Here is a 24,550-nt window from a genome sequence, read left to right as displayed (position 1 = left end):
GGATGATCGATGGGGGATGATCAATTTCAAATTTAATTATTGATTGATATCGCCTTCGTTGATCAATCGTTCGGCTAATTGATGAGTTGATTGGTGAAACAGCTGAATAATCAATGTGAAGATGAAACCAATCAGTAGACAGCATTGATAACGGAGAAAAGAAAACAATATTGGTGTAGTACCCACCACAAAAAGTTGTTAAAATCATTTTGTTGCATACAAATACAATCCACATTACATAAATGCAAACTTAAGCAATTGTCAACGACATAATAATCCTAATTCCTCATACAACACCCTCTCCTACCATCTTGCATAATAGAAAACGACACTGAGGGTCATGGTCACAGCTCTCGCTCCACGAATCCCTAGAAGGCATTGGCATTTTTGCTGCTTCCACCTTCTTTCTTATAAAAAACCATCCTCATCCATTCCCGGTTGCACTCGTTATCGCCAACCGGTCACCGCATCTTCCTTCCTGCAGTTAACTTAAAAAGGAAAAGGAGCCAGTCCAACGATGGTAGTTACTACGATGTCTGAAGAAGGTGTACAGATCCAAAAAGGCTTGTCCGAGTGGTGGAGTGAAGAGAGTGTGTATCTCCTCCAGAGGATAGAGCGATGGGCAGCACTGGCACGTGGTTACAATCGCCTCAGGTCCCACAAGTTCTCGAGGGGTCGACTGACCTTTGGAGAAGTGTTGGAAGACGATGAGGAGCGATACATATCCACAGATTTCGAGTCTCTCAGACGTTCCGAGAGAATGAAATCGAGATCTCCGGATGAATCAAGGAGAATCAACTGTTGTGGGACCTTTAATTATCAATCTAACAATAGATTGGATAGTACGTGCTTGGAGACATACCGATACGATCACAGTATCTACTTCAAGACCATTGGGGACATCAAGAGAAGCAAAAGTGGAGAACATGTCGGGTGCAAAGAAGATGGGGATCGGTGCTCGGATGATGAGAAAGTTGAATGGGACGTGCGAGTTGTGAATAATTCTGTTGCTGCGAGGGGTTTCACCGCTGATCGACAGATGATCGTGATGTCCGATGGTGAAGTTGGTTGGGATTGTTTGGACCAATATTCGTCAGAGAATGTGGAGAAGAACAGAAACGTCTGGCCTGTTGTCGATATCAGCAAGCTTGACACAGGGAAAAATTGCCCTGACTTCAGCCGAAAGGTCGTCCACCAAGAAGATGATCAAGAGGATCAGCGGAACAATAATGCCCTGACTCAGACCTTTGTAAGTAGAAGTAAATCGTCACTGGAATTGAAAACTCAGCAGAGCATGACGAGGATTCTGAGTTTCAGGACGAAACGATCGCCGAAGGTTGTCCAACGGCCGATGGTCTGTGGGGCCGGTAATGTATCCTGGCCCGGGGTCTTATTGACTTATACACCGAGCTACATTGATCCTGCTATAGCGTCTTCACATAATCAAGTCGTGAAAATTAAATAATTATGTTAGGGTGGGATATTTCACATTTGTTATTGCAGTCATCGATCGAGATATCTCGAGCGGAAGTGGTCACAGGAAAAAACACCAGAAGACTTTTTTGTAGAGTATTTTGTCAGCTGCACAAAATGTCTACAATGTTGTTCCTAAAACCAGTCACTGCTCGCATTTTAACTCGTTTTCGTTCTCTTCCACTTTTATAATTGCATTAATTAATAGTTCATTTATCTCGATGTATTTCGAAGCGATCATTATTATGAATCTATACCCGACGTCAGATAATCGCAATTATATAATAAAAATGTATTCCACTTTTGGAAAATAATAAAATTAATGTCAAACTCTTCACTCTTGGGAATCCCCTGCACTCGCAAATTATTGAAGAGGTCTACTAATTGGTTAAAAACTATCCATTGTTTCAACAACGAATGCTCATAGATGAAAACATCATAGACACTTTTTGTAGCTGATAATATTTTCGACAAAAAATGTCTTTTGACTTTTTTGTCTAGAACTACTTGTTACCAAGATAATACCGAGATAAAAGTTTATGTCTTTGAATACATAATGAACCACACGTCATCACAATAGGTTTGAAAGCTCCATCATTGCATCATTACCTGCAAATTGGTGAATTAGAAAAAAAATTGTGGATATAGTCTCTCGAGGACATCGTCTTATTCTGTAACACAATGCTCATTAGATTAATCTCGTATTGTCCATCACTCCGGACTAGACTAACGCATGCGCCCATTTCCAGGGCCGCGCAGGCAACACTAGTATTTGTGCGCGAAATCGATTATTCGCGGGTAGTTTTCAGTCGTAGTTGCGCCTTCCTGGTGGTATCAGAATAATAATACCATTATCAATAGTCAAATATAATAATGGGAAAGAGATTTGAGACGATAGCCGCGATGGCTTGCATGACGACTCTCCTGATGTTATTCAACTTCGTATTTTGGGTGAGTTCATCCAATTAATGAAGAGATTTCCCTCCTCTGCTTTTACTATATCATGGACTTTCTGATTATGATAATCGTATTATCAATATGGCTTCCAGTGCAGCGGAATGATAATGCTAGTTGTCGGGATATGGATGCGGATGCAGTTGCGCGATTATGTTGACATGAGTGCTGAAGGCAGTGGAACTGCTCTTCTGGGCTTGGCATGTCTTGGGGCACTCGTTGCCTTCATCGCAACCCTCGCCTGTTGCTGCACAGCAAAAGGACATCCAGCATTACTATACGTGGTGAGGGATATTGATCTGTTTGCTACGTCATCGGGGAATTTAATTCGAACTCATAGCAGTTTGGGAAGGGTTGTCCCTTGGGGGCAAATTACTCGAGTTGCGGCGAGAATTTAATGATGATGGAAATGTACTTCTCGGTCAAACAAATCTAGGGCATTTTTTGTTAGTCAAAGCTTTCAGACCCTATTTTGGACCCATTCAGCCCTCAAAATTCTGATTCTTACCGACTCATCACAGGAAAAGGGGCATATTATTTGTTTGTTTAATTTGTTTGGTTTTTCTTCTGTATATTATGTCGAAGAGGCAATCAAAGTTATTTGTATGACTAAAATCCTTGAATAATTACTAAGATGTTATTGTTAGTATGGAGCCTTCTTAGCAGTGATTGCTCTCCTGGAGTTGGCAGCAGGAGCTTCTATCTACACATATCGTAATTGTCTAACCGACGGCTTCGACCTGGGGTTGAACCAGAGTCTCGCTCGCTATGGGACCGACACGAATACGAAAAGCCGATTTGATACCATGCAGAGGACGGTAATAATTGCACATTTCAAAAGACTCTGACAATATTTCTTTTTTCTCATCATGTGTTTTTTTTATCGTGAGTAGCTTCATTGCTGTGGTAACCGAGCTTCCACCGATTGGGTGGACTTGAAGCCACCGAAGGACATTCCCAAGTCCTGTTGCAAGATCAATGAAGATCTGTGCGACCCTACTATCCGCAGTGACATTTATACTGAGGTAAAAACCAGAAAATATTAAATTAAAACCTAATTTACTCCCATAATTTACTTCCAGTTGAAGATCTAAAATTATCACGATTTGCTAATGCGAGATTAATATAATTCCAGGGCTGTTACAATCGTGTAATTGATTTCATTAACTCCAACATTGGTCTAGTAGCGGGAGGTGCCGTTGGCGTGGCCTTTTTCCCATTAATTGGCGTCTTCCTCGCTTGCTGTCTTGCGAGTAATATTAATAAAGCCAAGTATGAGCAGGTGGCATAGGAAGGCCCTAGCAGGGCTTAAAATTATCTTACAAAAGAAGAAACAGTGACTCGAGGAGTGGAGAGTAGGGACCCAAGTCGTGATCTAGATAGATTTGAGTACGGGTTGACGTTTCTTCTGATGTGAGAAGCGCCATACTAATTAATTAAAATGTATCCAACATTGAAAAGATAAGATTTGAAGGGTAATAGGAATTGAAGGACTTCGGGACTCTCAATATCAATGTCTATTGTTATTCATCCACATACTCGCAATGTCAATATTTATTGAAGTTCAATCCTCCAATATAAATGTCTTCACGAGTTTGCTAATGATGATTTTTCATTATTACGATTTTTATCGTTTTGAAATTTTATATCTTCCTCTCTTCTTGGTCTTCTTCAATATTCGCGTGGACTAGTTATCACGGAATAAAACGAGAAATGCATTTGTTTTAATGCTACGAATAATTCCATTTGTTTAGGACTTCGTGAGCCGTGAAGAATATTTTTATCGGCCGAGAATACCTCGATTGGCTCGAAAAATTCTGTTATATTGATAGAATTATATTCTTGTTGAATAAAATTTGTGTCTTCATAAATTATTAATATATTCTATAGACATTATATGTATGGTTATGGATAATTAGCTTTTACTATCTCCGTGTATATTATCTGAATATATATTATATAATAAAATAATTTTAACTTCGCACATTATTTGGGGTAGTTTTAATCAAAATTTTTCCATCATCTCGCAATTTCGTTGCAATTTCGACGATTGCTCTCACCTTCTGCGAACTTCCAGAATTCTCGGACAATTAACACGAAAGAGAGACAAGCGATAATTGTCGCTTGTTAGGTACAGGGTCACGTATAGCCAGTTGAATGCCACATGTAGCATTTGGACATGGTAATGGCCGTGAGTGGATGTGACCTGAGCGTTTGGATTTTCAGAGAGCGGAAGAGAATGGGTTAGTGCAAAATAAAAAAACAGTAGAAAAAAAAAATAGAATGGAGTAGGGTGGTAGGATCTCTTGACGTGTGCACCGATGTCCACCGCTCCCCGGGGAAATCCACTTCATGATGGGAATCCCATTATTTTCCCGGTGATATAAAAGTAGGTAGAGGTAGGTCGAGCCCGTTGTCTGGGCCGTTCAGTTCTGGCTATTTCAGGCCAGTAACAATGCTGCACTTCAACCTATGCCATTCAACTGAATATCTCTCAATCACTACTCTCCTTTTTACGCTTTTCACCCTTCGTAAAATCACTCTTCCCTGTTCCTGAGCCTTTACAATATCTCCTGTAGCCTCGATGTCCATCGTATCCACCTATGTAGGCAGTGGGAGTCGCTCCACATGGTTCATATGTCCATATGCAATTTTTTTTTTCAATGAGGCTAGACTTCATTAGCGAGCTAAATTTTATTCGACTAAACTGATTATAATATAAACAAACGTATGCGATAATTCAACCGGGACATGAAAATTGGCTAAACGATTGAGTTGTACCAAACGTGGCCTGTTAACTACTACCTGGATGCGTTAATAACTAACGAATAGGGGTATTAACAGTTAAGAAACCTCGGTTGATATAAATAAATCGTTTTCCCATTCTACCAGTGCAGAGCTGGAAAATTAAATGACAAACATTGGACTTTCATATCAAATCGACTACTCCTGTTAGTAATTTAGTTCCACTGTCGTCCTCGACGTCGAGGAGGAGTCTTTGTTTTGAGTTCCAGCCATCCTTGGTGTCCAAATTGACATCTCTGCAAAATCCACCAGAGAAGTAACCTCCGTTGACCTTTACCTCTCCCTGATGATATGAAATGAATAAGGGAGATAATATGCCTCTGGCACATTTTAAATAAATAGAAATAGATATTGTCATGTATGTCAACAAGGTATTACTCACTTCGACTCCACATCCTTCCGCTAATCCTAGTGCTTCGCGTACCATGTGAGCCCAAGAGCCCGCTTCCCCTGATATTAGGAAATTGCACAGATCCGCTGTACCCTGACTCTTCGAATGCCACCAGCTATTGTCTCGTAATTCATCTCTTTTGTATGTCAGCTGCAACGTAGAAATAGTAATTAAAAGAGGACGTTGACAACATACGTCGAAAAGGACCTGACAGATGTAAGTTGGGGGTACTTTCGGTGTAGATGATGTCTAGTGTTCTTTGTCGAAATAAAAACGTTAAATATGTTTAAATAAATGGTGGTATATGTTTTGTGTAATTTGGAACTTATAAATTCATTAGGTGAGTCCATAATTGCTGTAAACTACGATTACAGACAGACATAAATTGCACTTGTGAAATCGTGACATACGTTCGTTTAATTGTAATTTCAGGCCATTCGGAAGGTAATTTACGATTGTAGAATTGTAAAGTACATTTGTTTAATGGAAATTTAGGATTTTTCGAAACGTAATTCATCGTCATTCGATAACAATGTTAGTAACCTTCAGATTGTTGTCGATTGCTTGTTTCCAATTGATGGTTTTATACCAACTTGTCGTGGTCTTATCCAATCCTTCCAATATGGGGTTGCCATCAACTATCTTAAATTCATATGGTTCCGAGCCAGCTTGCATAATTGTTGTACAACGTCGGCCAGCCTGAAACAATAATCATTCAATTGTTCAAGCGCGGTTGCGTTTACTTTCACGGATATATATTTGAGGACTCACCAGGACATTTGTCCAGAGGCAGCAAATGATGAGAAGCAGTTTGACGACGTGCATAGTATTAATATAATTTTCTGATGCCTCCAGACGAACGTTCTTTTATATATTTCCTGTGAGTTACGGTTCATTATCTGTTTCTCGAATGCATGGAAATTACATCGCGATTTTCCGCATTATTATTTGATAAAAAGTACTAATTGTTGTTACGCGAAGGTTTCATTATCAGTTGCGACAGTTATGTCGTTATTTTCGCTTCATCACTATTTTTTATTTGGCAGCATAATTTTTTAAATTTTCGCTGAGGTCAAATATTTTCTCTTTCGACTAATTTTTCATTTGATGAGACAAAAAATTTCGTAATGGATCAGCAAATTTTTTCGTGTCAAAGTCGAGTTGTCCTGTAAGTAAGTGATTACCATTCCCATCTGACAAATTCAATCGAATTTGCTGCCGTTTGTTGGCACCCAGTTCCCCTACTGGGGTTGTTGTCCATGGAATGGCACGAAAGTAGGCTCCATCCACCTCAACCTCGCCCTAGTGATATAAAATTGACAACGAACAAGAAAAATTCGAAAAAAATAAGCCTGTCAGTCGAAACTTACCGCTGCAAATGTCCAAATTTGTCAGAAAATCAGGCGTCATCCCTGGCGAACCCCTGGTTTCGACTAATTCATTCGCAACCCTGCGTTCATCTAATCGCTCGAGCTCATTATCGATCATTATATACCCTGACGGAGCCACATGTGACCATTCGATCAATGTTGCTTTCATAATTATACAACGCTTTGTAGCATGTTCATTTGTTTATGTAAATTTCATGTATTATTGAAGTACTCAATAAGTCAGCAAAGGTTGAAGGAAAAATAAAATACAACCATATATTCACTATAAAAGTTCTTCCCGAACTAGTGTGAGAATGTATCATAAAATATACATAAGTAAAATCCGTAAAATTACAAATAATTAACTCTTAGAAAACATCGAGGACTCCTTCAAGTAATTTATTACCACCATCATCTGTCACATCGAGGAACAACCTGTGCTTTCGATTGTATCCCCAGGAGTCGGTGGTGTCCAATGTAACATCTCTGCATCGTCCACCAGAGAAAAAACCACCATCAGTTTTCACGTCTCCCTGACAATAAAACATTATCATTAAATTAATTTAAATACTATTGAAAAAGCTGTGAACAAGTTGTTGGAGTTGTTCCTCACCGCTGGTACAGGACATCCCTCTGCTATTCCAAGGGCATCCCGGACAAGATAAGCCCAGGAGCCAGCCTCGTCTCTTAATCTCAAATCACACAGATCAACCGTACCCTTAGCCCTCTCGTACCACCATGAATTTGGATCCTTCAATTCATCCCTCTTGTACGACAGCTATGATTCCATACATAGATAAAAAAAATTGTCCTCAGTATGTCGGTAGAGAAATATAAAAACCAAAAAAGCATAAATGAATGACCTTCAAACCCGATTTGACATCTTGTTTCCAATTAATGCTGCGATACCAACCCGTTGTGGACTTGTTCATACCTGTCAATAGTGGGTTGTCATCAGCAATTCGATATTCGTAGGGTGCTGAGTCTGCTTGGATTATGGTTGCGCAGCGCATTGAAGTCTAGACAATAATGGGTGAGCTTCTATTTGTTCATTAAATAATCGCTGAGTAGATCTAATCATTACATTGTCATTATACTTCACTTTGTGAAAGTGTATTTGGCAACTCACATATTTATTTGCTGCATGAGCCTCTCCGCAGAGGTACCAAATTATGACGAATAATTGTACGATGTACATTGTGCTGACTAATTTGATAGACTGATGACTGTGCATCGATCTCACCCCTTATGTAGACTATTAGGAGACAGCAAAATGGCTTCATCGCCTCCTTCCGTCTTTTACTTTGATAACAACATAATTATTGCCGGTATCAACAGTTGACTCCATCGTTATAGTCTACCAAGGCCTTCAAAGTTATCGCATATTCCTTAAATACTCGGTTAACAACAAATGCTGAGGGTGCAATAATTAAAAATGTGCTAATCATGGAGACCACAGGTCCATTTTATTTGATTGAGTTGAACACTCAGTGAATCAACAAACATGAAAATTTAAAGAACGGAATCTGAGAAAAGGTCAAGTGCTCCTGTGAGTACTTCATTACCATTACTGTCTTTCACTTGGAGGGAAAGTCTTTGTTTAGGATTTGATGACCATTGATCAGTGGTATCCAAGTTAATTCTTCTGCATTTTACGCCGTTGAAGAAGCCTCCATCGACATTGACCTGGCCCTGATCGTATGAAATCGATATTGTATCGAACTCTGACAAAAATCTGATGAGATTTATCAATGAAATATTTATTACCGCTGGTACTGGACATCCCTCCGCTATTCCGAGAGCTTCTCGAATGACGTGAATCCAGGATCCAGACTCCGTTACTATTCTCATATTGCACAGATCAGCTGAACCCTCGTTCTTCAAGTCAAACCACTCTTCGCGACCATTATGTCGGTATTCCTCCCTGCGATATGTCAGCTACAGTATGTAAATGGGGGTAAAGATGAGACAATTCTTAATTTACGTCTAGTTAAAGGAACGCTTAAATTCATTAGGAAATTAATTATTTTATGATGTATCGAACCTTCAGATCTTTTTCAACATCTTGGTTCCAGCGGATGCTACGGTACCAGCTTGTCGTAGACTGGTTCATCCCTTTCAAGACGGCATTCTCATCAGTAATTCGATAGGGGTTTGCATTCGATTGCACAATTGTCACGCAACGAATTTGAGCCTGAAGTGAAATGCAGTGAGTTATTTTTATTGAGCAGACAAAATTGTTTAGGGGATATTATAGTGAGCTCCATGAAGGTATGTGTGAGGACTTACTGCTGGGCCCAAGGCATTGGCGTTCGCGCTGAGGTAACAAAGGATGAAGCATAGTTGAACAATTATTTTCGTACACTGACGGGCATCACCCATGCCTATGTATTCCATTGTAGTAATTCTTGGGTTTTATTATTTGTTTAGGGTAACACGGTGGGATATTATTCACACATATCATTCACCCTCGAGCCGATCTACCTGCGGTAGCATGACTGTTTCCGCGCGTTCCTGTTGTTTGATAAAAAGGTAATTATTGGCGGTATCAGAACGCTTACCTATCAGCTCATATCGCTAATTGCAATGTGAAATTTTCTTATTTATTTATCGTTGATGTTGGGATTCTATTGATTTTCGGTTTCCCAATTTTTGTTAAAAATGTCTTTGAAATATGCAAATTCATGTCTTTAAATACTATTTGACTGTAAGTAGATCTGTTCGTGTGTGTGTGTGTGAGAGAGAGTCTGTCTGTGGCCATTTATACTGGTATGCTACAGATGTCTGGAGTTTATACCATTTAAATTTAAATGAAGTAAAACATTTTCAAAATTGACAGTACATGAGTACGCGCGTTCCTTCGTGGGAAGATCGATTGTAGAAAAATCTCATGAAGTTGAATCAGTTGTCAATAATCTCTCGACGATCGGTAACGGTGTTTATCCCGAGGAAGCTCCCTTGCCGACTTTTCTGTGAGGGACTTCCCCCAAATCCGTGAGATGTCCCGATGCTTATAAATTTCTCACAACGAAACAACATGAAATGTCAATCATTGTCGATCCCAAACAACAATTTCCACGAACCTGCATCCTATTGCTTTCCGGATCCCTCAAGCCCTTCCTCAAAGCCCACATTAATTAAAGAACATTCGAATGTCGGTGCAATTCTCAATGCCATTGAATGATCAACATGGACAGGTGTTAAGGGATAATTGGTGGTTGTTAGACGTCTGCTCGTTGAATATCCCATGCAACATTTGGAGAAGTGAATGGTTGAGGGTGGATGCGATACCAATGAGCGCACAAATGTGGACTCGGTCAGTAAAAAAACGTGGGAAATTGCATTTGTTTCTATATAGTCAATATATTTTCAAATGCTCAACATATACAATTAATTGTTGCATATTATTTTTTTTCTAACATTAGACAATTCCATAAATTGATGTACAATTTTTTAGTGTTTAATGAACCGATAATTAGGGCTCTGAAATTACTGACAAAGTCAGCAGATCCAAAAATAAAATTTCGACCATTACCAACGTTCCATTTAGGTCCAACAAGGGTGATCATACAACATATATAATTCTTGCATAGATCACTTTCTATTCGGGTTGTCCAGCGTTCCCAGGGGAAATCCACTTCATGATGGGAATCCCATTATTTCCCCGGCGATATAAAAGTAGGTAGGTCCAGCCAGTCGTCGTGGCTGTCCAGTTGAGGCTATTTCAGACCAATACCAGTGCTATATCCAACCCGATGCCGTTTGTCTCACTCTCTCACTCATCCACTCTCACTCTTTTATGCTCACCAACCCCCGTGAGCAGTCACTCTCCCCTTCTTCACCCCTCCATATCCATCAGTTTATCTCTCTCCAACGCTCGACAGTTTCACCTCTTCGTGTCTCCATGCCCATTGTCTCCACTCGTTTAGCCCTCGGGCGTCGCCCCGCATGGTCCATCCGTTCATTCGCGAACCATTCGCTTCAATGCTCTCCGACGTCCGGACACACGTTAGTACTTGGCCTTTTTATTTTAGTTCAAATCGTGTTGCCGTTGGGCAATAGGCGAACTTCTGTTTCAAGGATTTCGTTGATTTTCCGGCGACCATTTCCTCAGGATCACGATGACGTCTCAATCAAAATAATGGGATGATTGATGATCTCAGGCGTCACTCTGTGGACAACATGTTACAATAAAATTGCCCTTATCTAGGGGCGGAGGAGGGGGAGGGGGGAATCATTAGATCCTGACATCTCATTAAAATCAAATGCCAGGGAGAATCGTTGTGAGAATTTTTTATTTCTAATTTTATGCAACAAGTTGCGTGGCCCAAAAAAGTCAATGCAACTGAGCGACAATGGTTACTAGGGCTCTTGTCGGTAGCGCGTTGTAGACACAAAGTGAAACGCGGACTTTGGGCTTGGGAGGGTTTGGGGTAGTTTGTGGTGGTTGTACGGTGTGACGACAGTGCAGAGAGAACAGCTAAGCGAAACAGAGCATCCACGATTCCCTCAAACATACGAGGGAGATGGAAATACAGGTAAAAGGGGGTTGGCTTGGGTTTAGTCGGTGCGGCACCGAGGTTGAGCGTTATACGAGTTGCTCGTGTGGTGGCTGATATCGATTGTTGGAACAGTTGCCATTTGTTGGATACAACATACACGTTGTGCACACACCAATTCTGCAGGTATGATATGCTGGTCACGTGTGTATACGTACATCTAAATCTCTCCCTTCTCCTCTGTATTGTAAATTTGTTGGGAAAATGCTTGTAAACAATGATTGAGGGAGGATGAGGTGAATGTGATATGTCATATGCTGTTGTGATTTTAAAAAATGATGTCCTGATCCAGGTGATGGTCCGCGCTTGTTGGAGACTGGCGATAGAGTAGCGTCGGCGCTGGTCTTGCAAGCTTCTCTCCCGCGTATTGATCCTCATAATTCGGTGAAGCTGGTATATACCAAAAAGGGGAAGGCGGAGGAGATGGTGAGAGGGAGAGAGAAAATGCGGCGCGTCGAGAGCCCCACCTCTACGTTGGTCTCCAACTCGAGTAGCGTATGCGTCGAGGAGGTAGGTACAGTGAGTGAGAGGGGAGATATTGGATGAGAGGTGTGCGAGATAGAGAAGGGTAAATTCGCTGCAGGAGGGAGGGAAAGGGAGGTGAAGTACAGGCAAGAGCAGCGCCGTATCCGTTGACTCCGAAGAATGGGAGCGGGGGAGAGCGCGAAAGGATAAGGAGTAGGAGGTAGATGAGGGTAGGGCATAGCAAGACCGACCAATAATAACTCGAGCGCGATATGATAATATCATATTATATAGAATGGATATATCTTGAGGCATTATGATTGGAGGATTATGTCGTCCAATGGCGGGGGAGTTTGTAGTATTCATATGACGGGTTTACACCTACGCAAGTGCGAATTATGGAATTGGTAACGCCTCTGGTGCGTGCCCTGGGGATTTTTCAGTGGATTTCTTGGTCCTCTGGGATGCCCTGATGATATTGGGAATTTAGAATGACGGGATTGTCAGCTTTTCAGCGATTCGTCAGAGCCCAACTCTCGTCAATGTGCAGCCGTCTGATGTCCTCTGGAACAAGTAGATCGTCGAGCTGGTCCCCAAGTGCTCATGGTGGCTGGTATTGAACAAGTTCCGAAAGCTCTCTCTCTCTTTCTCTCTCGCCGACACTCCAATCGTCACTTGCGTGGCTGACTTTCGACCCTGTGTCACTCGATCCTCGGTATATCCGCTCCTCTCAAGCAACATGTTACCTCGATCCTTGAGCACTGTATTTCCAACAGTTTCAAGAAGTAGGCACGCTTCAGCTATAGACTTGGGTTGATGCTTGTACGTGTAGAGTTGGCCGAAAGGTATTGAAAAGCGTCCGAGGGCCATTCAGTATTCAATCGTCCTCGTTTCTCCAGTCTCTGAATTATTTTCAAAGCAAGATAGCTCAGTTGTACATCCCTGCAGCACGTCTTCACCCGAAGTTAGATTGTACGCGTATTTTCAACACCAACTCCAATAGTTGAACCATACTATTTTCTCAACAATCTATATATCTACCCATTCTCTACTTTGCCTTCTTTCTCACAAAAACTTGTCCTTTTTTTTTCTTCCCACACCGTCTTTTTCTATTTTATTTTATTTTTCAAGTTCTCTTCCCCCTTGCCTTTACATCGATATTTCTCTTCTCGCGATAAAATTCAACCTTTCAGCCGGCCAGTGTTTTACGGCCAATAGGAAGCCGCTGGGTGGAGGGAAAAAGAATCGCCGTATAGTACAATACACATAGGTATGGCGTTTTATTGGCGGTGGGAATGGGTTTTCCCGTTGTATATATAGTGCTGGAAAAAAAAAAGCGTGGAGAAGAGGAGTATGGTATTGGAGGATATTGATCCTCGTGTCCGTCAAGAACCCGATGGTCCTCGTCCCTTTCTCTCCCGTATATACTTGGCCACTGCCTTCATCCCCCCACATCTGTATTTGTGGGAAAAAAGTTTGTCTATGTATTCACTTTATACCTCCTTGGACATCGGTCATTTATTCCCCCAGGAATGAACCTATCGGCAATTGATAATGTTTCCAAGAAGTTGAAGGAAATTATTTGAAAGAAGTTGGGCTTGATATAATGGGGGAGAGAGATGGCATTTTACAGAGTGGACAGTGGTCTCCGATGTGCGCTAGTAGTTACGGCACTTCGGTAAGACGACTTGGGGGTAGAGAGTGCGCGCGCAGCGAAAGCTCTCCTCAGCGATTTTCTCCCCCTTTTGTACATATTTGAGTGGACATTCCAAGTTTTCAGTTATTTTCTCTTTTCTTGGAGATTTTACGATGACCCTACGCCATTGGAATCATATTTTCGTTGTCATGTTCGTTGCCCTCATTCCATAAAAAGTTTTAAGGGCTGATATTGGGTAGCACAGTACTCAGTATCTGCACCATCATTGCTGGGGAAACAAATTGGGGAGTTCATCAATCTGAGGAATGACAGTCGTGTCATGGAAACTTTTTTTTTATTCAAAAAGTTACTCGCAGACAATTTAAATAATGCAATGGTGGAAGAATCCGCAATGCGGCTGGAGAAATTCATCAAGACGATTTTTTTTTTCACTCGCCTTCAAACTGGACAAGCCTCTACTTTCATCATTGACTCTTGCAAAATTGAAGGGTAAAGAAAGAGGGCTACACAGCTGTACTGGCCTGGACCAATGGGAAAAGCCTCGTCGAATGCCGTCTAGATGGATATGATGGATTTATGGATCTAATAAAGCCTCGACGCTGGATTGGCCCTCTTGGAATATGACGGGCGGAGCCCTGGTATCCGTTAGGGGTGCCTACACACCCCGTTTCGTAGTTCTCCTACTGCCACAAACGCCGCGGGATTTCAGTCTCGGTGTGTACCATCACATAACCAGTCAACGTACCACACTAATGCAGTGTCTCGTTCCGTCTCACTTTGTACATGACTGCTATAAACTCGTGAGAGGGGAATTGCTCGCATTTCACTCTCTCACTCACTCCCAATCCCCATTCTCCCTCCACCCTTTCACTGCATTCAGCTTCTTCGAGTGGAAAGGTGGGGATGCAACTGCCTGTATTTCATCTCTCTGTTCTCGTTATTCGGTATTGAGGTTTTTTTTTCCTGGAATGAAAAATATTATATTAATTATATTATTCTCTACCCTTTGCGAAGGGGTTCAACTAAATAGATTATTTTATTCCAAAGCGCCGGAAATTCCTGGGGGAAAAATGTAAAATAATCAATATTCGAAGAATTGTCAAAAGTTGACTAATTCAATGGTTATTTTTTAATTTTCTAATTATCAATGAATGCTGAATTCTCTAGAGTCTTAACCATCAGAAATCTCTCCAAGTTTTCAGTGAATCACCTCTCGTTCTCCCTTCTCAAGAAATCCTTAAGAAATGATGAACAAAAAACAAAGTAAACACCACAGGTTTTCTCTTTGCTTTGGAATTTCTCGTCTATCCATTTCCCTCTTTTCTTTTATACTCACTAAATTTTTTTTTTCTTCCACCCTCACCCGCACATTTCGCTCTCTGACCGCGCTCGAGGCGAGCCATGTTGTACTGGATACTGAGCGGGGAGTTGGCGATTGAGAATGAGACGGCACAAGTCTTTCCAGAGTGAAAAAAAACTTTCTTCTTTTCTTTTGAATTTGATTGTTGCCACTAGCTGATGGCCACTCGAGATTCCTCTCCCCCGACTTCCTCACCCCTTTTGGGTACCACCATTTTCACTGAATTCAGCCTCCAACACCATCACTCAACTCCACTCTCCTCCCTGAAATCAGATTTTTATTTTGTCATTTTTTTTTCTTCACGAACAGAATTACAAGAGAAAATTGACCATTGGCTTCTGGGGAGTGAGGGAATAGAGAGTAAAAAAAAGGGGTGGGATGGAGGTAGAAGTTTGAAATCAACGAGGGGCCTCGGGGGGGTTGGACAAAATAAAAGGAGCACTAGGTGAAGGAGGTATGTATTGTTGTATATAGAAAAGCCAAAGCTACGAGTCACCGGAGCGTGGAAATAGAAAGATAGACAAACGATGCTGGAACACTAGGCGACCGAGGGCTCTATGAGGGTAGAATAAAGAGGGGGAGGATTGTTGGCTTGTATAAACTGAGAGAGTGAAGCGTATAATGTTTTGCTCGGCGATGCGGCAGGGGAGAAATCGCTCTGGATAAATAATATGTCCGTCTCAGCCAACTGCAGGGTGATACTTCTACTGAAGGTCGGTGAGGGTGGCTAATTAATTTGTATAATATGCCGCAGTTGAGCTGGCCATCTGTAAAGTGCTTTCTCCCTGTTCGGTGGACCCCAGCATCCGCTCATTGAGCTGCAGGGCTATCATGAGGTTATCATTATCATCAGATTATTTGAGATTGCATTTGCTGGATCTTTGATCGAATGAATACGACACAGGATGTTCAATTCGATAGTGACAATGATCTTTACGTTCCTGGTGGCTTGTTATATAATTTAGTACATTCGTTTTGTCGACGCCAAACTGCTGACTCTTCTGATCACCTCAGCTGTCCCCGCTTGATGTTTTGTGATTTGTTATTCTCCTCACCGAACTGCTGCACAATAATATCATTCAACGGTAGCAATTTCCGATAACACAGTGATCCACAGATCCAAAAAGATTCAAAAAGAAGTAAAAAGTTTTCACAGTTGATTCTTCAATTTTATGAATCTATTTGAAGGTGCGAAACTTGTAACTCTTCCACTACTTTCCTTATCTCACTTGTTCGATTCCTTCGAATGTCTGATTCTTCTGATGACTTAGTTTATTTTTCGAATTTGATTATTCAAAAAGTCTTGTTTAAGAACATTTCATGTCTCTCGTGTACTTTTATTCTCTCAACTTCAGTCTACCAATATCACTCAGTGATATCAATCTCCGGTAACACAGCGGCCAGTATTTTAAACAGAGTAAAAACTTTCTCGAGTTGATCTTCAACGTTTGTTTCCGACTTTCAGCTGAGGTCCATTGATTGCATCTGATAATGCCCCACTCCTCAAAACAATTTTATTCGCTCGTCAGATTGTTATCAGCATAACTCATCCTCAGACTCAAATATTCTTTCCCTCAACTCCAAAATCATAGAACACCTAAGAACCAAGAACTTCATCACCATCAGTCGCTTAAATATTTAATCCCCTCTCTACCCCCCTCGCCACCCTTCCGGTAAAAACCTCCGGGCCAAGTTTGTATAGATGTTGTTGAATTGCGTTATCTAAACGCCTCGACTTTACCCCCGGGTAAAAGGTAGGGGTTGGCTTTTCCCGACTGCGCCTTGCTTAGCCATTTATTCTTCATAGCAATGGCTGTCGTCCTTAGCCGAAAACCTCCAAATGTATCCAACAAAGATGGAAAACAGGCGGAGAAAGAGGGACGGTGAGGTGGGGGGGGGGAGGTTTAGGTAGGATGAGATCAAGATATAACCGCGGAGAGAATTACTTGCAGGCACTGTCTTCCTCCTTCCCCCCTCTTCAACCCCCAGTTTCACCCTCTCCCATTCTCGTTCTCCGCAAGAACCGAGGAGAAGAAGAACAAGAATAAGGAGACGAAGAGAAAGATCCCAGGGAGGGCACACACCAACTGAAAGGAGAGAGACCGGCTCTTTAATGGCCGGATCTCGGAAATTGTGCGCACATATATCTGCTGGCAGATTTATGAAAGTGCTTTTCTTCTGAAGTGGGGAAAGCTGCTTCTGCCTTCACCGTCATGTCTCTCTCTCTCTCTCTCTCTATCTCTCTTTCACTTTTGTGAGAGTGGGAGGTATATGCTTTCCAGAGAGCGCCAGTTCCGAAGAGAAGAACTGAGGGGGTGGATGGGCGATCAACGTGGGTTAAGGGTGGGAGAGAAATATACGCGAGATATTCTCCGCCCTCCATCTACGGCCCAGCACTATTCCTACCCCCTTCGCGTCAGCTAACGGCTTTCATTCTCAACAGACCGAGGCTGACGCCCTTCTGTCAATCTTTGGTGAGTGACTTTTGGCGTGTGATTCTTTTTTGGGAGGACTTGTGGATTTTTTATGAGGTATAGACGGATATTTGATGGGATCATATTTATTTACTTCAGAGGAATATCTATTTTTCAAAATTGTATTTCTTCGGTCTAATTACTCCCGATGGGGATCGACTTGGGTTACAACCAGGATCATTGAAACCTAATTAGAATAATCCGGGAAGTAATGCATTTCAGGAATTAAGGATTGAAAGAATAAATACTTTTCTGAAGTAAATGGATTTTTGGAAAAAATAATTTTTCTTCTCAGTGTATCTTGACTTTCGAGAATTACCCCATTCCCTGATAAAGTATAAACAGACATCTTTCTCCCTAATTTATCGTTAATACATTCTGAACTCTCCACCCCCCAGAACGAAATTTTGCGGAATAAATACGGTAGGTGGAAAGTTTTTCCTCCCCTGGATCAACGAATTCGAGGGGTTATTTTGCTCCACACCCTTCGCTTATACCAAGTCAACCCCAAATGCTGTATTAAAGTACCCGTAGGGATACTTTATGTGGATTAAAATCGAGGTGGGTTTTGAAGGAAAAAAAAAAATATACATGAGAGAATAAAAATGGCAATCGCTGCTTGATGCCTTTTCCAACCTCAAGCCCCGAAGAAAAGCAACCCCTAACTTCAATTTCCTCGTTTTTCCTTGTCCGTACCCCTAACCAGTCCACTGCGTGAATATTTGATTGAATTTTTCGTTCTCTTCCTTTCCACAAGATTTGGAGTTGACAAAAATAAGAAATGAAATCAGGCGCAATATAAAAAGGGGAAGGACGAACTTGGGATGATCCAGAGGACAAAAGTTGGCGGAGCAGAAGTAACGGGCCCGTGTGGATGTGACAGCTTCGAGTCTCTCTCTTTCTCCACTGTTTCTTACTTTCTGTCTCACTCCCACGTTTTTCACGTGAAACGCCTGCAATCTGGGAGACTCCCGGCGTCGTTTCTCCTCTCTTCACCTGGAGTATGGGGGTTGTCTTAAGCGACGTCAACCTGTGTCTGACGGCATCCAATTTAGGAGTGACTGGTTGAGAAAATTATCATTTATAGAATGGATTGAGCCTGCGAAAATTCGTTTCACAGGTTTTTTTGTGTTATGAAATTAAAGGATTACTTCAAAAAGTATCAACACATCGAATAGAATGTTTATTATCACGCCCTATAAACTCGCATACTATACAATAGAAAAATTCTTAAAAAATTACTTGTCTGTTCCATAATCCGTCAGTCCAAAGTATTCGTATTTTTTCACTGAACGTTCCATATTTTTTCTAGATTTTTACCCATTTAGAACCCATTAAATCATGAAAATAAAGTTTATCAAATGTCCAGCGACACTTGTACCTAAACAGAGCCATTCTACCGCATTCCCATTTTTTACCCTCCCTTGATTATTACATCACGTTATGTTATGGATGTTATGTACGAGGGGGTTGTGTGGTGTCCCATTGGTTGAACTACCCCACAGAATATCATATCTCTCAAGGAATGGTAACGCCCCTATTCCAACATCGCGGTATGCTCCACCCCGGACAACAATAATTCAGAGCTCAGTGGGGTCTTGGTTTTAACCACCAACCAAAAACCCAGCCATTTTTTGTCCCACCGTCTGCCCACCCTTTCCATCCCCGAGAGCTCCAGGGTAAATCCTAAAAAATGAAGATGCTCAGGGCATTTAGTAGAACGAAAAATTTCACCGAGGGAGATACACCGATACCATCCATCCATTTAATTAATCAATTAAATTTCATGATAATTTTAATAATGATAATAACGAACTGATATTGACAGGGGAAATGCCGTTAAAATGCATCAACGTCAAAGCCAATGGTGAGGTACATTAATTGTTCTCTTGTCTCGTGAAAAAGGTTAAATTAAAAAAAAAAATTAAATCAATGTCAAATCAATTGGTGGCATAATCACCCCAAGATTGAATATCGTAAGTAGGTTTGTTCCCATCACCATCGAATAACCCATCGGAGGAGGGTTGAACAGAGAGAGGAGAAAAAAAATTGTAGGAAGGAATTATAAGAAAGAGAAGAAAAATGGATAAAAACATTACCCGAACGAATTTTCTTTGACGAATTAAGGTCCGTTGTCCCTTCTTCCAGAATAATGCATAATTCGTTGGGGCTGAACAATAGCGAGAAATAAATTATGCAAGATTACAAAGGTGAGGGCGCTTCACGAAGACGGACGTATAAAGGGAGAGTCTCTGGCCATGGAAAAAGAAGGGCAGGAGAATGGAGTGGGGTAAAAAAAACGAGGGTACAGCGTTACCATTTTATATTATCCGGGAACAGCGGTGGTATAATTACCTCCAACCACCTCTCACCCTCTCAACTCTTGGGCCGCAGACGTAGCTCCCTTTGCAATCCCCTTCGTTATGAGATGCGCCTCGGTTTTTCCTCGACCGTTGCCTGTTCTCTCTGTCTCTCTCTCTCGCTCCAGTGCTTCTTCTTCAGGTTTTTTTTCAGTTCTATTCTTCAGTAAGATTTCCCCAACGTAAACACAACCCACTCCAACACCAATTCCGGCTGTGAGATTATTCGGACTTTCATTTTTTTTTATTTCGTGGGCTTTTGGTTTGAACGGGAGAGTAATCTTCACGGGGAGGGAAAAATTCTTGAAAAATTACTTGCCTGTTCCGTAATCTGGCAGTCAAAATAGTATTCAGTAGAAATGACGGAACAGTTACGCATTTTTTCACTGAGCGTTCCATACTTTCTTGAAAATTTTTGGATAACCGTTAGGATGGGGCAAATTTTGGAAATAAAGCACAAGAAAAATTATTTTTCCTCTAATGAGGGGTTTATTTGCTTTAATAAACTGAATTCAGTTCAAGTAATTCGTTACTTAGAGCGTAGGCGTAGGCCTATTCCATCTATTAATGACAACATTAATTTTCATGAAGGTTCATCCCCTCATCCTCTCAAAGACTCTCCCCTCAGCGAATATTTTCAATGAAAAAAAAATCGTGTTATTGGTGTTAAAACGACGATTTAAAAACACAAAAGGAAATCAATCTCCGTGCAAATAAAGAGTACAACGTCTTAGCGTAAAGGGAAGGGATTTTGCGAGTGAGATGAGCTTTTCCAAGGTAGGGTGGGAAGTCGGTATATAATAATACCCGGAGTTAAAGGGGTTCTTGGAAACGCAAGATGTTAATGAGACCGGAGGGTTCGCATTCCTGGGCCGCCCCCAAGACTCCCAAAGATTCCTCTTTGCGTCGCGTGACGTAATCTCGAGTCTCAACCTCCAACCCCATATAACCCCTCTCCTCCCCCTCGAGAGGCCATCTCTACCGCACTATCACCGAGCGTTATAGGGCCAGGTCCTATTGCTTCAGAGAATCTCGGTGTCGAGATGATACTCAAATGTATTTCGATACCCATGACGATGAGTCATAGATTTTATGGGCTCGCAGTTGAGAGGGTGACTGATATTGGTAATTTAAATAGATTCTCGGCGATACTTAAATATTTTTTCATGTTTCATTCAATTAAACTGAACAATTCTTCAACTTGAAATATATTTTATATTCTCATAGGACAACAAGGCATCGAAAAATGATATACAAGAAATAAATATATTTCTACATTCACACATGAACAGAGAGATATCAATGAAAGCAGTCATCAGTAGATTGATTCATCTAAAAATCGTTATATCGATGTATAAAAAAATATATCGATATATTGATATATTCACCCCAATACTCAACCCACCAAAAAACCCAAAAATTCTGTCCATTTCATTCCCTCGGCTCCCACAATTCCATCACTCTGCTTCCGAATTACCTCCCTTTCCCTCAAACAGCAACACATACACTTCACTAAATTGAATTTGCCCAAGAATTAAAGTTTTGCATTTTGATCGTATAAAATGCATCAGCCAGTTTTTTTTTTCCTTTTTTCCATTTCACCCAGTAACAAACACCAGTACAGCTTCACATAACGTCACACAGGTTTTTGGTGCTTCAGTTATACTCGTTTGTCGTGGTTGGTATAGTGGTGTGGCGAATATACCGGGTGGAAAATGTCGAAAGTGGGAGGTTTATAGAGAGCAGCCAAGCAGACAATACACACGAAGCGTATCTCGCCGTTCGCTATCCGCCTATTTGATGTTGGTACAACAGCGGCGTCGTGTTTGCGTTGAGGCCCATATTGATTGCCACCCCTGTCGCCGTCACATCTACTGGTCTATACCTCCAACGACCATTTCACCCCTCCACCCCCCCGCACCTCTTGAGCTTTATACTGCCCTCCTACCGCGATTCATCGACGCTCTGTTCTATCGGAGTCACTCCATATCGTACGATACATCCCTTCGTGATCACTGCGAAGTAAAATAGGGAGATATTTTTGCAGAAAGGGATTGAGACAGTATCGAACTGCATTGATGGATCCACTGGAAAATTCCTGGAAATTGCAGCCGATCAACACATTTATTTTCCCGTATTTTCCGCTCGTTTGGATTATTGGGTATTATGTAAAGAACAATTAGGAAAAGTGGCTCACTATCTTTTAATTATTAACCCAAGAGTGAATTTGTTACGAGTGGTCTCCTTTCTCGCATACCAGAGGAGCCTTTACGGTCAACTTCGGCCAGTTATGTTCAGCGGGTACGAGTTCCACGGGGTCTCGTTACAGAATTAAAGTGAGAATAGAGTATGGAATAATTGCTGAGGAGGAAATATTTCAACGTTTTTAATAAAGAAGAGCCTCGTTACAAGGGACGAGACATTAACCTTCCTCATCAGCTCAAATTAAAAAAACATTTTCCAACTATTTATTTCTGAATCTAATGAAAATAAGAAAAATAGGGAAACAGCGGGTTCTGGAACAATGAAATAATTAAATGAAATTGAACCCAATTAGTTCCAAATCAATATTTTAAATGACACCCTTAATTTTAGGCGCTTTCTTCATATTTTTCATATTCTACAAGTATTTCATAAAAATTTTATTTCTACGCAAAAAATAAAAATATATTAAAAAAAAATCCTGGACAAAGTGTGAGAGGTCTAAAGGCGGGCTGACGAGTATCAGAAGAGGGAACCGTTTCAACTAAAAGGGGGATCCAAGGCGTTCCAACCGTTAGGGCCAGAGGGGGTGAAACGACGTGGGGGTGGATATGGGCTAGCATCGGATTCTATCTTCACGTATTGATCAACGCCTCGCCACCCTCTACAGTCCAGTTGGCTATAAAGGGGGTGAAAGGGGGTGTGGAGAGGGAGGGGGGAGGACAGCTAGCCACAGCTACGGCCACTGGACCGACCACCGGTCTCTTGATGCCTTCGTTGTTCGTGTGCGTTATTTCACGTATAAATGTGCCTCATCTCTTGCCTCTCTCTCCCTCTCTCTCTCTCACTGTCACAATCTCGGAGATTGGTGGAGGTGTGGGTGGAGGGGGACGCCCTTCATTCGCCTTGTTCCTGATTTTGTAACGAGTGTATGGGATATGTGATGACACAGGGATGAAACTCTCTCAACAATGGATACGTGTTTGGATTCGAAATTTTTTTTTAGTTTGAGAGATAAATTTTGGTTTGATTTGAGGAATAAAAATATTTGTTGAGAATATACTTTTTTAGGTGAAAGAATATGAAAAGAAGTCCTTGGAACTCCTGGGAAAAAAATTGCAGACAAAAGCAATACTGTCATTCGCTTTCCTCCACCCCCCCCCCAGCCCCTCCACCCCGCTGTCTATAAGAAACTCATCCGCAAGAAGAAGATCTCTGCGAATGAGATAGTAGAGAGAGGACCAGTGGTGAGTGCGGCTGATTGGATGTTGCCTCGCACTCGCGACAAAATTGAGCACCAACTCCGAGGGTGAGGGAAAATACCTCCCGGGGATGGACTGCCCTCGTCAGCGGGACGAGGGGTTTCAGGGAGGTGCAAGAAGGCATCATAGACATTCCGTAAGACATACAGCGGTGCTCCCGGGGTAGGTGAATGGTCAGTGAAACTTGGAGTTCTGGCAGTGACCACTGCGCGTCAATACATACGTGGGGGAAAAGGGGTTTTCGCGCCGGCGCAAAACCCCCCCTATATTCATCCTCTATCTCGAATAACTCACATTGAGAAGGAAAATATAAATAAAATTGAAAATATTGAGAATTAGGGGGGGGATTTTTTTTATTGGAATGTGTGAGTAATTGTGGGGGTGGGAAAAAATATGGTGGACGATATGAGGGATGTTCCGGTTGAGGCGGATGAACTCGATAATGAGATGAGAAACAATTAGTCTTGGGGTATCGATCGACTAACGGGGGGTGGAGGCGAGGGGGATGAGAATGAGAATTCAGGCTGAAGGAGCAATATCGTGTCGGTAATGTTTCTTCATTAGTGCGAGAGGCAATCTCCTTTATGGCAAGAAATCTTGCGCCATTCTCACTGGCTCCTAGCCGTCTCGACGGCCATCTTGTGTCCAACATTTTTTTTTATGTCTTTACTCTTACCAGACTGTCACGATAATTTTTCATCCCAAGAATATTATCATCTCGATCGATTAGGACCAAAAGTCCTAATGAGATACTGAGAGGACTTTTTAGAGGTTCGAAATTTGATTGATGCACTGAGAAAACAAATTATTTTCCAAATTATTTGCCAAATATTCATTTGCTTCAGGGAAATATTTATTTTTGCAATCCTTTATTTATGAAGACGAGTAACTCCCTGATTACTCTGATTAGGTTTGAATTGTGTCACTTATACTATTCCAGAACACGATCATGTTGTTTATAACTCCTGCAATAATTATGAGTATTAAATACTTCAAATTCTTCCCTCAAGAGAATCAGAAATTTAGAAAAACCAAATAATTATTAATAGAGTTCATTAAGGGTCACGTAGACAATACTCATCTTCTGGAGTAATATGATTATCGTAATTGAAACCTAACTCGTTACCCCTTAGCAGTAATTAGACTAGAGAAATACAAGTTTGAAAAAATAAATATTTTTTTTGAAGTTAATGGGTATTTGACAAAAATATTTTTTTT

At 41.4% G+C, this 24,550-nt stretch overlaps 6 protein-coding genes across 13 annotated transcripts in view; 2 read left to right on the top strand and 4 right to left on the bottom strand.

Moving 5' to 3' along the window:
• The first annotated feature begins 430 nt into the window (after positions 1 to 430).
• On the top strand, positions 431 to 1,810 carry LOC135160332 (uncharacterized). 2 transcript variants are annotated; one of them, XM_064116767.1, is made up of 2 exons: positions 431 to 1,249; positions 1,318 to 1,810. In XM_064116767.1, the coding sequence occupies exons 1-2, from the start codon at positions 518 to 520 to the stop codon at positions 1,369 to 1,371; spliced, it is 786 nt and encodes a 261-aa protein (XP_063972837.1). In that variant the 5' UTR covers positions 431 to 517; the 3' UTR covers positions 1,372 to 1,810. The 2 variants fall into 2 exon arrangements, with proteins under 2 accessions (XP_063972837.1, XP_063972836.1); XM_064116766.1 differs by having other exon boundaries at positions 431 to 1,810.
• A 279-nt stretch (positions 1,811 to 2,089) lies between these two features.
• On the top strand, positions 2,090 to 4,029 carry LOC135160334 (tetraspanin-7-like). The gene is made up of 5 exons (XM_064116769.1): positions 2,090 to 2,424; positions 2,523 to 2,711; positions 3,075 to 3,245; positions 3,321 to 3,452; positions 3,563 to 4,029. Exons 1-5 carry the CDS (start codon positions 2,347 to 2,349, stop codon positions 3,716 to 3,718), a joined length of 726 nt encoding a protein of 241 aa, XP_063972839.1. The 5' UTR covers positions 2,090 to 2,346; the 3' UTR covers positions 3,719 to 4,029.
• A 1,077-nt stretch (positions 4,030 to 5,106) lies between these two features.
• LOC135160337 (uncharacterized) lies at positions 5,107 to 6,544 on the bottom strand. Its single transcript, XM_064116773.1, has 4 exons — positions 6,395 to 6,544; positions 6,167 to 6,322; positions 5,615 to 5,773; positions 5,107 to 5,515 (listed from the first exon to the last, which is right to left on the bottom strand). The coding sequence occupies exons 1-4, from the start codon at positions 6,446 to 6,448 to the stop codon at positions 5,357 to 5,359; spliced, it is 528 nt and encodes a 175-aa protein (XP_063972843.1). The 5' UTR covers positions 6,449 to 6,544; the 3' UTR covers positions 5,107 to 5,356.
• A 701-nt stretch (positions 6,545 to 7,245) lies between these two features.
• On the bottom strand, positions 7,246 to 8,274 carry LOC135160336 (uncharacterized). The gene is made up of 4 exons (XM_064116772.1): positions 8,123 to 8,274; positions 7,857 to 8,012; positions 7,607 to 7,771; positions 7,246 to 7,526 (listed from the first exon to the last, which is right to left on the bottom strand). Exons 1-4 carry the CDS (start codon positions 8,225 to 8,227, stop codon positions 7,362 to 7,364), a joined length of 591 nt encoding a protein of 196 aa, XP_063972842.1. The 5' UTR covers positions 8,228 to 8,274; the 3' UTR covers positions 7,246 to 7,361.
• A 136-nt stretch (positions 8,275 to 8,410) lies between these two features.
• On the bottom strand, positions 8,411 to 9,501 carry LOC135160335 (uncharacterized). Its single transcript, XM_064116770.1, has 4 exons — positions 9,283 to 9,501; positions 9,038 to 9,187; positions 8,761 to 8,931; positions 8,411 to 8,685 (listed from the first exon to the last, which is right to left on the bottom strand). The coding sequence occupies exons 1-4, from the start codon at positions 9,388 to 9,390 to the stop codon at positions 8,506 to 8,508; spliced, it is 609 nt and encodes a 202-aa protein (XP_063972840.1). The 5' UTR covers positions 9,391 to 9,501; the 3' UTR covers positions 8,411 to 8,505.
• A 407-nt stretch (positions 9,502 to 9,908) lies between these two features.
• LOC135160290 (uncharacterized) overlaps positions 9,909 to 24,550 on the bottom strand; it is a 179,503-nt gene continuing 164,861 nt past the window's right edge. For 2 of the 7 annotated variants that reach the window (XM_064116692.1, XM_064116690.1), the window contains exons 8-9: positions 19,864 to 20,082; positions 15,012 to 15,297 (exon numbers count right to left, since the gene is read on the bottom strand). In XM_064116692.1, coding sequence (XP_063972762.1) covers positions 20,025 to 20,082 — 58 coding nt within the window. In that variant the 3' untranslated portion in view covers positions 15,012 to 15,297; positions 19,864 to 20,024. Of the gene's footprint in view, positions 14,638 to 15,010; positions 15,298 to 19,863; positions 20,083 to 21,801; positions 21,884 to 24,550 lie in introns of those variants that run through there. The other 5 variants (XM_064116688.1, XM_064116689.1, XM_064116693.1 and 2 more) reach the window with 5 other exon arrangements.

This window comes from Diachasmimorpha longicaudata, chromosome 3, assembly GCF_034640455.1.
Source record: "Diachasmimorpha longicaudata isolate KC_UGA_2023 chromosome 3, iyDiaLong2, whole genome shotgun sequence".
NCBI lineage: Eukaryota > Metazoa > Arthropoda > Insecta > Hymenoptera > Braconidae > Diachasmimorpha > Diachasmimorpha longicaudata.
The sequence above is the reverse complement of the archived record's forward strand: the minus strand, read 5'-3'. Positions and strand labels throughout refer to the sequence as shown.